The 13,013-nt window shown below is 50.1% G+C and overlaps 1 protein-coding gene across 1 annotated transcript in view; it reads right to left on the bottom strand.

Moving 5' to 3' along the window:
- Positions 1-279: 279 nt before the first annotated feature.
- LOC144111877 (uncharacterized) overlaps positions 280-13,013 on the bottom strand; it is a 31,893-nt gene continuing 19,159 nt past the window's right edge. The window contains exons 3-6 of the mRNA XM_077644904.1: positions 4,762-4,973; positions 798-892; positions 482-583; positions 280-373 (exon numbers count right to left, since the gene is read on the bottom strand). Of these exons, the coding sequence (XP_077501030.1) occupies positions 280-373; positions 482-583; positions 798-892; positions 4,762-4,973 (503 nt within the window). The remainder of the gene's footprint in view (positions 374-481; positions 584-797; positions 893-4,761; positions 4,974-13,013) is intronic.

Here is a 13,013-nt window from a genome sequence, read left to right on the forward strand (position 1 = left end):
GTAATAATGATTACAGAGTTAATAATAGAGCGCTGATAAATAAGGAAGGTAACAGGCTCTAGAATTAAACGCGCGGCGCAGAAAGTGCGCATAATGTAACAGTGTGCAAAAATCGGAGATTGTTCACGCCCTTGTGCAAGAGCTCACAACTTCACTCCTCGGTAGTTATTTCCTTTGTCAGTCGTAACAATCGCTTCACAATTCGTAATACGGTACCTAAAATTTATCTTTGAAGGTTATATACTTCAAAAATTGATGTCAATAAATATTCAAAGATATTTATCCTTGCTTCTCTTTCTCGTTTCTTCGTGAGCTGTACAAATCGACGGCATTTCCAAGCACGATCACAAGGCCTAGAGTGCCAAGGAATGCTCTGCAGAAAGAAAGGAGCATTAGATAACTTGCTGCTCTTCGCAGATTAAATCGGGCGAATTGCGGAGCTATTCTCAACGTTCCTGTGCAGTTCGTTCAACATACTTACAGGATAGTAACCTGAGCTGTTGTGATGCGTGGAGACAGGCCTGTGATGCAGTTCTTGATGGTAGCGTCTAGAGTTTCAGGAAGCACTGAGAAGACAACGTCAGGCGCATCAAAAATACAGATCTTGATCATACGGGTAGTCACTGTACTATTATTTTTCGTTCACATAATGCTGTCATTCGTTGCAGCAGCCAAATGAGAGATTTTCGCCCGAAGAAATAAAAACTGCTGATCATCACATTGGAGCGGGCAATGAATTTCGGAGAACCTTGCACAGGTTTAATGCTGCGGTGGCGTACCTGATTTTGCCATTTCACTGTAGTTCCTCCTGACTGCAGACATCGAGCACACAAATACCTAATCGCATGATTAGAATCGTCTGCTCATAGATATGCCCTCGAAATCTGGTAACCTGCCGAGAGAAAAATATCTGTCAAAGGCACCCGAGCTTTTGCTTACCTGATCTTTGTGTCTATGTTTCTTGCTACACGGGACATTGACACTAAAACCGGAGGCTGCAGGTGGTTTTACGAAAAACCAGCTGGCTGCCCGGCATGCAGTGGTCGAGAATGAAAATTCTCGACGACAACAAAATCAGGAGCGCCGTTTTTTATCTGCCTAGGCAGCTGCAAACCGGCTTTCTTGAATGATACTGGTCTTTTCGAAGTAATCTTGCAACATTAAACAAGATAGGGCTCTAGTGGTCGTTTCGGGCATTTTCTTTGTTACAGCGAAGGCCATGGGCTCGGCCTGTTGCCTCAGTAGTCTGTACTGTCTGGTAGAATGTTACTAGCAAGCATCCGGCTTCCTGTATTCGTTTGACTCAGAAGAGAAAGTTGGCTCCGATACGCATGACAACAGTTTATTGTTTTCTTGACTAGTCTTATTTGCTATCTTAGAGTGACAGACATTAATCAGTTATGGGAAATAAAGGGCGTGTCGAACGTTCAATTATTCGTTTCATTCACTTTCCGGAAGTTTGTTTCCCTTGACATTTATTACGCACCACAATATTTACTCATGCCAGAAACTAATCATTGGCCTGCAGGCAATACACTGAGAGCATATTTGTAATAAAGGCTCCAAGGTATCTGATCCCACCGCTTTATTACGGCGCAGCACTTCATGAAGCCATGCCTCGTTCCCTGCGGATATCAGCAGGAAATCTTAATTGCGGGCCAGTTTAAGATGTCTATTTATTTCCTTGATTTTGTATTCACACTCATGCGAGCGCTCGATTTAACTCATGCTCCTTGTCATGCCAAATGGGTTAGCAGGTATATGCAAGCCGGTATTGTGCGCGTCTACGAAGTGAGCGGCACTACTGCCTATTCGGTATGTGTACATCATACAGGAACATTTGGACGCACGTATGTTTGCTTACTCTTGTGCCTACAACGCCCAGATAGAAATTATTACGTCAGAATTAACACTCAGGAAAGAAACATTTGCTAAGAATGTTTTACAGAATCAGTACTAACCATCTCTACAGCTGGTTTTCAGCAAACTCAAACCCATAAAGGGGAGCTTTTACAACCGTCCTGTTTCTCTCGTACCCCGAACAGTGCTTCTGGGTGGGGCGAGTACGCGATACATGAGCTTTTCGGCGAAATAAATGAACGTGATGCAGACTATGGTGCAAATAATAGTTCGTTTATTACTTAAAAGGTATTTAAGATGGCAAAAGTATAGAGAACTATTATGACCATGATTAAGGACAATTACGGCAGAATTTAATTCGTAATCCCTCAGAATTTTCTTACGAAGATGCGTATCGGTAGAAACGTGCAGGCTGTCAATATGAGCCGCTAGAGTTCTAACTGCAACAGTTGCTATTAGGGCCATTCATTCAAAGGATATAAAAATGCAAAATACTTCTAAGAGGTTGTCCTGTTAGATTTCTGCACGAGGAAGTTAAGCGAATGCTTTACTACGCCAACCAGAGAGCCATTTCGGCTCGTCGCGCACTTCAGCCGTATACCGTATGCCGTATGCCATGTGCCGTATGCCGTACGCCGTGTGCCATTTGCCGTGGCCGCCGAACGAGCTTGAGCCGCCGTTGGCTAGCAACACCGCAGGCGCTCTCCAACAGATGGCGCCGCCGTCGACGCCGCTGCCGTATATATACACATATATATATGTGTATATATATATACACACACACATATATATATATATATATATATATATATATATATATATATATATATATATATATATATATATATGCGCTTCGCCTCAATCACGGAGGAAGACTATACAGGAGTGAAAACACCGCTGTCTGCCGCCACCAGATAAGGTCAGAAGCCCGCGGCGCCACTATCATGCTGGCGGCGCCTAGCGGCCGTTTCGGTTGCCAAGGCAACCGGTCGAACGCGTTGCTCCCGTTCGGCCGCGAGTGCCCGACTTCTATTGAGAGCACTCACGCGTGCTTTTTTACCGCTGGTAGCCCGAAGATAAACTGGTGCTAGGCTTCAACCATTTGAGCACAGTAAAAAATAAAACGTGTTCTTTTCCATGACCGCTATAAGATGACCTGTAGCTTCTGGTTTTAAGCAGGGCTTTTGTTTGACACCGGCGCGATGACTTTGATTGGATGGGTGTAAGCGCTGTTGGCATTCGTCGAAGGCAAACATGCCTTCATGTTCGTCGAGTATGTGACCACGCTAAGTTTCATCTACCGAAGGAGAACGCGGGCGTCGTACGGCGCAGCGTTTATGACTACACGCCAGTCGAGAAGGAAACAAGCGGCTACAACTTCTCACCTCGCTCACCTTCTCCCTGACACACTTGTAACCGCTTTTGCAATTTCGAACAGAACACCTGCCTCCCATCTTATTCTAGCAAATTCCGAAGGAGGCCGCACTGCGCGTAGCAACGCTGTTAGTATTACGGACCTTAAACAGACACCGACAAGAACTGTTGCTGTATGACTTAAGGGCTCAGAAATACAACGTCATGGCGTGCCCGCTGAAGCAAACACCCGTGTCGTCTGCTTGTCGTCTGCTTTGAGCATGCACTGCCGGAGAGCGCGCCGGAGCTGCCAGCCCGGGCGCTGCATTTTTGTTTCGCTGCGGCTTCAACAAGGTGCCGCATGGCGCCACTGCATGCGGTCCCGTCGGCGCATACAATTGTGACTTTAGAGAGTTTTAGTTTCATGTACGTAGAGGCTTCACGTACGTAGAGCTCTTACGGGTGACCAGTGCGCATGCGCAGAACGCAAAGGGTATGCGCGAGTCTCACGTACGTACGTGAGATTCGGATTTTTACGTTGCGGTCTTTGCGTTCCTTGCGTACGTAGCGTTGACAAACATGGCGGCGCCCTGTCCGCCGCTTCACAGCAATAACAGCTTCGTCGCTAGTCCCTCGAAGCGATATCGTGTTCTAAACTGTTGTATTCGCCTTCGATTTGTCCATTCTTACCCTAGCAAAAGGTTTCAAGCGTCAACTAGCTTTTGTTTTTCAGACAGAAGGGCGATTTTTCAGCTCTTAAGCCTGACGGAGTAGCGTTGGTCGTCGTCATAGCAACGGTCTCGCGAAATCACGAACTGAGGGAGCCCCAAACCAGCCAAACATAGCCAAACTGCCAAACACGAGGACAGACCGAATGGCCTGGCTTAAAGACCTGTCTTGGATGATTTAGGCTACAACCAGTGTCTGTGTTTTCTAGTAGATGGCGATAGGAATAACGCGCGGCGTGTGTCGCGTAAGTGTAACTATAAGGGTTTCAAACGACCTGCGTGCAGGCTACGTAGACTTCTCACATTTGCGTACGTGAACCCTCTACGTACGTGAAACTAAAACTCTCTTTTATCTGGTCGCCTGCGCTCGCTCGCGCTGACGGGAGTTTAACCTCCTATATAGTCTTGCTCCGTGGCCTCAGTGCATTGTAGTCGTTATGGAGAGCGCGAAAGAGAGACAAGAACGAAAGAACGAAGCGAGGAAGAGACAACGTGCTGAGGAGACGGCAGAAGAACGCGCCGCACGACTCGAGAAGCGTCGTAACGAAGATGCGGCCTGAAGAAGTCGTGCCACGTCCCGGAGTGACTCTTCAACTGCGGAAGAGACCGGTTTGAATTCTCGAGAGCGTCGGAATGAGACGCTGTGTGGACGACGTGCCGAGGAAACGAAGCTTTCGCAATTCAACATGGGTTTACCAGAACTAAACCACAGTCAATTTTTTAAACTTTTTTTCCGTACCTGGGTAATGAATGACGATTTAGTGGAGCGACCATATAACCTCCGAATAATTTCGAACTATCTAGCAGGCGTACTTCTCACCCGTGTATGTGTAATAGACATAGCTGCTGCGATGAGGTCGTCTAGGTCGGTTTTGTTTCCGCCGTATGCCACCACGTTGCAGTACTGGCCCCGCGCTGTCTTCTGACCGAATTCATTGTGCCCCACAGTCTCTACGCATTTGTCGAAGGCACCCAAGTTTGCCCGGGCAGACGTCAGAAGTCCGCTAGGGTACTTTCCGGTGGCGTCAATCACTGCGCATAACAGAAGAATTTCTCAGATCAAGTGGAAAATCTTTTCCCCGTAGTCCTACTGCTGTACCCTGCTGAGAGAAATAACGCACAAATTTTGGCTGCGAAGTCTGTTTTACACCTTTACCAGGCACAGGAAAAGTGGTCAAGTCATTTTTTTTTTCGAATTCTTTAGAACCCAAAGAAGGAAGCTATAGAAAAGTTTGAATACAGTTTTTCGAGATGTGCCAAGCGATTGTTTCACAAATGTCTCAATCCTGTGGCACAAAACTTGTGACATTGCTCAGACGCATCAGTGCATTAACTCTGTGTGTCCTCTGAATAACGATTACCGCTACTAAAGATGTTCACCTAGCGTACCACTGTATGTGCCGCGTCGCTCCATATTTCGTTCTTTTGGGAGAGACGCGCGAAATCCGTGAAATCCTCTAGGTTGTGATACATTTCGGTTTCTGCATTACTTAATTAATTACAAATATCTGTAGCATTTGCAGGCAGTCTTCTTTCTATAGTAACAAGTTTTGATCCATCTTGCACAAACTTAAATCGCTCTGACAACCCATTAATACTGCGAGAAGGGGTAAAAATATGACTTTCGTTCTGAACTACGTACCAATGCGGATATTTACGCGGGTTCTCACCTGCCAGTATACTTAATGATGACTTTATAGGTACTGGAGCTCACCATGGCTCCATTTGAGCTCCGGGGCCAGAACAGAAGCTCCATATTTTTTTCCAGCTGCGGATTATATATTTTTGTCGCCTGCTTCAATAGATGAAGTGGTTTCCATAATAAATGCTCTTAAAAACACGCTTTTCTCTGATGATGAAGAAACTGCTGTTCTTCCTACTAAGTGAGCTGTTATTAGTGCATAGAAAACATAAAACAGCAGCAACAACGTATGAAAAGATCGTTGATTTCCGTAGTTACGCCAAATACAAATTAATTGCGCTAGCACTTCGGTTTTCACTTCAGTTCCGTTGTTCAGATCTAGTGTTCACGGAAAGCATTGTAAGGTTAGCGATAAAGGATTAATGCCCATCTATGCGCAATAGGTCATTCTCTCCTTAACATTATAGATCCGTGGGAGTCCTCATACCACAGCTGGTGCAGTGGTGAAGTGGTTAAGCGATGCGCCACTGCCCTTCTTTGGCATGTGCTGGCCTGATGGAACTTTGGTTGTTTATTGGCTTGAGTTGAATCCCAGGTTGCTACTCCTGAGCAACATCTCGCGTTTAACTGAGCTACCACATGCCCCGGCAGGTAGGCAGGTATAAACGAGCCCCTCATTTCCTTTACCTTTTCTGCTAATATATATATATATATATATATATATATATATATATATATATATATATATATATATATATATTAGCAGAAAAGGTAAAGGAAATGAGGGGCTCGTTTGACAAGCATATTAAGGAAGCCAACAGTCACGGAAACCAAGGGGCATGGGGGAATGTTTTTAATCTTTTTTTTTATTTGTAATGCGAATCAATCGGTTTAAAGAAAATTACTTATAAAGCAGCAGAAAAAACAACCATGCCGCCGGTGGGATCCGAACCCACGACCTCCGAATATCGCGTCCGGTGCTCTTACCAACTGAGCTACGGCCCCCTGAGTGTACTTTCCCGCGAGGCACCGTGCAGCGGCAGTCTCACCTCGAGGCTGAGCGCATGCCCTTGTCAGTTACATTAACTGGCAAAAGAGGGCGCCAGCATCGCTGCGCGCGAGACTGCCAAAGCCCGCGCGCGGGAGAGGGGGCATGGGGCGCTTCGGCTGGAATCGTCGGCGTGATCGGACGTGTCTCTCGCGGCTCCGCTCTTCGCCGGCGGGGCGAGGAAGCGACGTGGAGACAGGCTCCCGTACTTGTCCCGTACGGCCTTCGGAGTATATATCCCTTGCCCTAGCGCGGGCGAACATTCGCTCGGAACCTTGCTGGTGAGTCGGACGACCTTGATTCATTAGCATACCTTGTTGCTAGCTGGCGTTATTGTTTCTGTAGCAATAAATGCCTGTTTGTGTCCACTAATGTGTCGTACTTTTGTTCCCCCAGAGCAAGGCCCGCCGTGGTCGGCGAGCGCGCGGTAGCGTACGCGATTACGGGGTGGGTTCGGGCGCCTTTGAACCGTGTCAGCCGCGATTGAGTGGGGAGAACGTACTTGTCTCCCAAAATCAAACCCCCACATCTGGCAGCACAACGTGGGGCCTGTTCTTAGAACATTGGACGACTGTCGGTTCGGTTCGAGGAACGTTCTTTGTCCGGACTTGACAAGTGCTAGGCCTAGAGTGAATTTTGATCGCTAGGACCTGCGGCATGCTTTCTTTAGTGCGAGGTGTATTGCGCTGCAGCATGTTTGAACTTTTCGACATGCTTAGCACATTTTTAATTAAGATTTCCCTGGAGTTTCTTCATGAGAATCACTTGGTCCGCATCGAGGGAGCGCGAGGCCTAGCGCCCGCGGAGTCGCCGAGCCCGAAGCGAGTGAGTACGGAAGCCGCGTGGGTGGTCCGAGCTTCTGTATATACTTTGTCTTCTGTCTCTTTTTCGGTTATGCGAGTCGCGGCTCCGGGTGCCGGGTGGCCTGAGGCCACGGGTGCCTCTACGAGCTCGCTGGTATTGCAGCTCGGCACCGGGCGCTCCGACCCCGTCCGATGCGGTGGGCGCCGACCGCTCAGAAGCTGCTTTGTGCAGTGAGCGGGGTAGGACCACCCCACAAAGCTGACGTCTCCTCGCGGCTGCGCGCACATAACCCGTTTCGGGTCTTTGTTGTGGTCACGATCGTTGTCGGAGTGGTAGTTAGGCCTGAGGCTTTTCGGAGCTGCCTGCACCACGTTAAAAGAGACACGACCACCGGACCGTGTCGTTGAGAGGGGGCACATTTTGCTGCCCGTCTGTTTTTTTTGTAACCTCGCACGAACTGAGCAGTCTCGTTCAACTCAAGAAAGGGCTTTGTTCACTCGAACTTTGCGCTTGCACAGCCACCGACACGTTTTGCTAGCGAGTTAGGCATTGTGCCACGAGGCCCTTGCGGATGCCACTTCCCCTCCCGTGACCTACGTTAAAGGCACGCCGAGAGCGTTTCGGCAATTTTGCAGATCCGGTGGAGCCACCCAGGCTTGCTGTCCGGTGCACATCGTCTCGCTGCCACCTGCTGCGACGGAGCGGATTGTATACTGTTCGCCGCATCCATCCGGGGCAGCTGTGGCGAGACCAGTCAGCAGTCACCTCCGGCTGCTGCTGCCCTAACGACTACTGCAGGATCCTGGCCTGCAGTTTTCCCACCGGCCTTCGATTCGCGGGCCTGCGGACACGGTAGTCCGCGGGCCATACGAGTCGTCCCAGCGGAGACCTTCACGCCGCCTTCGGAACACCGCGGAAGTCGGCGTGACCTCCGCTGCAAGACGTGCCTCAAGGACATGAAGACCAGGAGACTCCTCCATAGCATGTACTTTCAGGCGCGTGGGTCTATTTAAGTTTGGGGGGAAGTGGGGACCTGCCCTGCTGCCCCCTGAGTTTGCTTTCTCGCGAGGCACCGTGCAGCGGCAGTCTCACCTTGAGGCAAAGCGCATTCCCTTGTCAGTTACATTAACTGGCAAGAGAGGGCGCCAGCATCGCTGCGCGCGAGGCTGCCAAAGCCCGCGCGAGGGAGAGGGGGCATGGGGCGCTTCGGCTGGGATCGTCGGCGCGATCGGACGTGTCGCTCGCGGCTCCGTTCTTCGCCGGCGGGGCGAGGAAGCGACGGGGAGACAGGCTCCCCTACTCGTTCCGTCCGGCCTTCGGAGTATATATCCCTTGCTCTAGCGCGGGCGAACATTCGCTCGGAATCTTGCTGGTGAGTCGGACGACCTTGATTCATTAGCGTACCTTGTTGCTAGCTGGCATTGTTTCTGTAGCAATAAATGTCTGTGTCAGCCAATGTGTCATTCCTTTACTCCCCCAGAGCAAGGCCCGCCGTGTTCGGCGAGCGCTCGGTAGCGTACGCGATCACGGGGTGGGGTCCGGGCGGCTTTGAACAGTGTCAGCCGCGATTGAGTGGGGAGAACGTACTTATCTTCCTAATTCAACCCTACAATATATATATTCTCTCTGAACAAGAATGGTCCCCAATCGATCGAAACGTCAGTTCTTAAGCGTGCGTCAGTATACTTAAACACACATATGTATATATATATATATATATATATATATATATATATATATATATATATATATATATATATATATATATATATATATATATATTGTCACGCGTGAATGCGGTGATCCCTGAAGACAGGAACGCAGGATCCGACGAACGTCTGCACCACAGCTCAAGATCGCTGACACCTCCGCTTCCTCTTCTTCGAGACGGCGCGTGATTCAGGTCAGCGCTAAGTGAAAATGCGGAATGCACTGTGTCACTGGCCCCCGGAAAAAAAGAGCATCGTCCCGATGCGTAGCCGGCGTGTTGAAAAAAAAAAGTTCACCAAGGGAAGTTCACGTGTTGTGCGGCCGTATGTCCAGCTCTAGCGCTACCGCTCGTGGTAAGGCTTGAGGCGGACAACGTGTACCACCTCAGGGTGCTGGGAGTGCCGAGTCTTCTGAAAGCCGTCAGGAACGACCTCATAGTTCAGGTCTCCAAGTGGCCTGATGATTTTGTAAGGTCTAAAATACCGGCAGAGGAGCTTTTCGCTAAGTACGCGTCGGCGAATGGGAAACCAGACCCACACACGGTCTCCTGATGGGTACCGAGCATCACGGCGTCGGAGGTTATAGTGTTGGGCATCTCGGCATTGTTGGTCGAGAATCCTCACCCTGGCCAGCTGACGAGCCTCTTCAGCGAGGTGCAGGAAGGTGTGAAGATCCGCATTCGGGTCGATGTCGTCCACATGCGGTAACATGGCGTCTAGCATCGTGGTCACGTCGCGGCCGTAAACGAAACGGAACGGTGGCATGGTTGTCGTTTCCTGAACGGCCATATTGTATGCAAAGGTGACGTATGGGAGCACTTCGTCCCAAGTTTTGTGCTTAACGTCGACATACATGGAGAACATGTCACCTAGCGTTTCGTTTAAGCGTTCCGTTAAACCGTTCGTCTGAGGGTGGTAGGATGTCGTCCTTCGGTGGTCTGTATGACTGTGGAGTAAAATCTGCTGCAGGAGGTCAGCCATGAAAGCTGTACCCCTGTCGGTGATTAGGGTCTCCGGGGCACCGTGTCGCAAAACGATCTGATGGATGAAAAATTTTGCTACGTCAAGGGCTGTGGCACTTGGCAGAGCTGATGTTTCTGCGTATCGGGTCAGATAGTCAGTTGCCACGATGACCCACTTGATTCCCGATTGAGAAAGGGAATGGGCCCAGCATGTCCATCCCGATCTGCTGGAAAGGCCGCGATGGTGGTGCTATAGGCTTTAAGAATCCAGCAGGTTTTGTTGAGGGCGCTTTGCGACGCTGACAGCCTCGGCACGTTCTGACGTAGTGTGTAACGTCCGAATGAAGGCGGGGCCAGTAATACTTCTCTTTGATTCTTTCAAGCGTGCGGGCTACACCCAAATGTCCAGAAGTCGGTTCATCGTGTGAAGCTTGAAGGATTTCGTCCCTTAGGCTCGTCGGTATAACAATAAGGTATTGCTGATTGTTTGCGACGAAATTTTTCTTTACGAGGACACCATGGCGAACGCAGAGAGACCCTACCGAGCGCTTGAAAGCCTTCGGGGCAGTCGGGCGGGTCCCGTTAAGAAACTCAATGAGGTCGCGAAGTTCTGGGTCGGCGTATTGTTTGTCAGCAAGGCTCGTTGCACTGATCGCCTTTAAGGTGATGTCGTCGTCGTAGTTTCCGTCCTCCGTTGGGGATTCGACGGGGGCACGCGAGAGGCAATCGGCATCCGAGTGTTTCCGGCCCGACTTGTACGCCACTGTCATGTCGTATTCTTGGAGGCGCAGACTCCATCTGACAAGGCGGGCTGATGGATCTTTGAGGGTCGCAAGCCAACACAAGGCATGATGGTCCGTAACTACAGTAAAACGTTTTCCATAAAGGTAGGGTCGAAATTTCGACGTCGCTCGCACGATCGCTAAACACTCTTTCTTAGTTGCTGAGTAGTTAGCTTCAGCGCGAGACAAAGAGAGGCTGGCGTAAGCGATGACTCGCTCTCGACTGCTGTGGATTTGAACCAGAACGGCACCCAGGACTACGTTGCTTGCGTCAGTATGAAGCTCCGTATCTGCGTTTTCGTCGAAGTGAGCCAGAACTGGAGGTCATTGCAGGTGGCGTTGAAGAGTTTCAAATGCTTGTGCTTGAGGGGCATCCCACGTGAAAGGCGTGTCTGTCCTTGTCAAACGCGTCAGGGGCTCGGCGATTTGAGCGAAATCTTTCACAAAGCGACAGTAGTAGGCACATAATCCTAGAAAGCGGCGGACTTCCTTTTGGTCCTGCGGTGGAGGGAAATTGGCAATAGCATTGGTTTTGTCCGGGTCCGGCCGAACTCCCTCGCAACTGACGACGTGACCAAAGAACTTTAGCTCAGTGTAAGCAAAGCGGCATTTCTCATTTTTTAACGTTAGCCCAGAAGACTTCATGGCTTGCAGCACAACTTCAAGGCGCCGAAGGTGCTCCTCGAAAGTTGGGGCGAACACACAACGTCATCAAGGTAGACGAGGCATGTCTGCCACTTCAGGTCTGCCAGAACTGTGTCCATCAGCCGTTGGAACGTCGCCGGTGCAGAGAACAAACCAAATGGCATTGCCTTAAACTCATAGAGCCCCTCCGTAGTAAACAATGCGGTTTTTTCTCGGTCCCGTTCATCTACTTCGATTTGCCAATATCCTGATTTGAGGTCCATGGATGAGAAATATTTTGCATAGCAGAGGCGATCGACAGCATCGTCGATTCGAGGAAGGGGATAAACATCTTTTTTAGTTACTTTGTTTAGGCGACGGTAGACCACACAAAACCGCAGTGTACCATCTTTTTTCTTCACGAGGACGACAAGTGCCGCCCAGGGACTGCGAGAGGGCTGAATGACGTCGTCTCGAAGCATCTTCTTAACTTTACGGCTGATTGCGGCGCGTTCCGTGGAAGACACGCGGTAAGGTGACTGTCTGAGAGGGTGCACGGCGTCATCCGTAATTATCCGATGCTTGGCCAAGTGTGTTCTGCCGACGCGGGAAAAAGTCTAGAAGGTATCGCCGTACCCCTGGAGAAGAGTTTCTACTTGGCCTCCCTGCTGCGGCGAAAGTGCGGGGTTAATGTCGTACTGGAAGTCGGGAACCCCGGTGTGAACTTCTGTTGACGACACCATGGCAAGACTGGGAGCTCGTCGAATGTCGGCGATACCATGAACGTGGGCCACAGTAGTCCGAAGGCTAAGATGTTGGTGCTCACTGCCAAAATTCGTAAGCAGGACTTTGGTTTCTCCGTTTTCGAGGTAAACGACCCCTCTGGCGACCGCAAGGCACCGGTCGAAAAGCATAATTGGTTTGCTTTCGACGACACCTTCAAACTTTCGCAGCGTCTTCGCGCCGACAGAGACCACAACGCTCGAACGGGGTGGAATGGTGACGTCATCAAGGATGGAAAGAGCCGCGGGACGTTCGAAAGCACTGTGGGTTACGTTGTCGGTGGAGAACGTCACTGACTTCGATTTAAGGTCAATGACCGCGCCATTTTCTGTCAAAAAATCCATTCCGAGGGTTACGTCCCGGGAACACTGGTCGAGTACGACGAAGGTGGCCAGGTACGTGTCCTCTTCGATGGTTAATCGTGATGTGCACGTGCCAGCTGGGGCGATCAAATGACCCCCGGCAGTACGAGGCTGTGGGCCCGTCCAAGGTGTGGTCACCTTTTTCAGAGTCGCGGCAAAAGGTCCACTGATTACCGAGTAGTCGGCGCCGGTGTCCACAAGTGCGGTAACGTCGGTACCGTCGATTGAAATGTTCAGATCAGCAGTTGTAGTCGTAGGTGTACGGGAACGTCGCGGAGTCCGCTCACGGCTGCGGTGCGGCACCAGGCGGTTTCGTTGCGGCGAAGAATTGATGCGGCGAGGCGTGTTATCGGTCT

Source organism: Amblyomma americanum, unplaced genomic scaffold (assembly GCF_052857255.1).
Source record: "Amblyomma americanum isolate KBUSLIRL-KWMA unplaced genomic scaffold, ASM5285725v1 scaffold_12, whole genome shotgun sequence".
Lineage (NCBI taxonomy): Eukaryota > Metazoa > Arthropoda > Arachnida > Ixodida > Ixodidae > Amblyomma > Amblyomma americanum.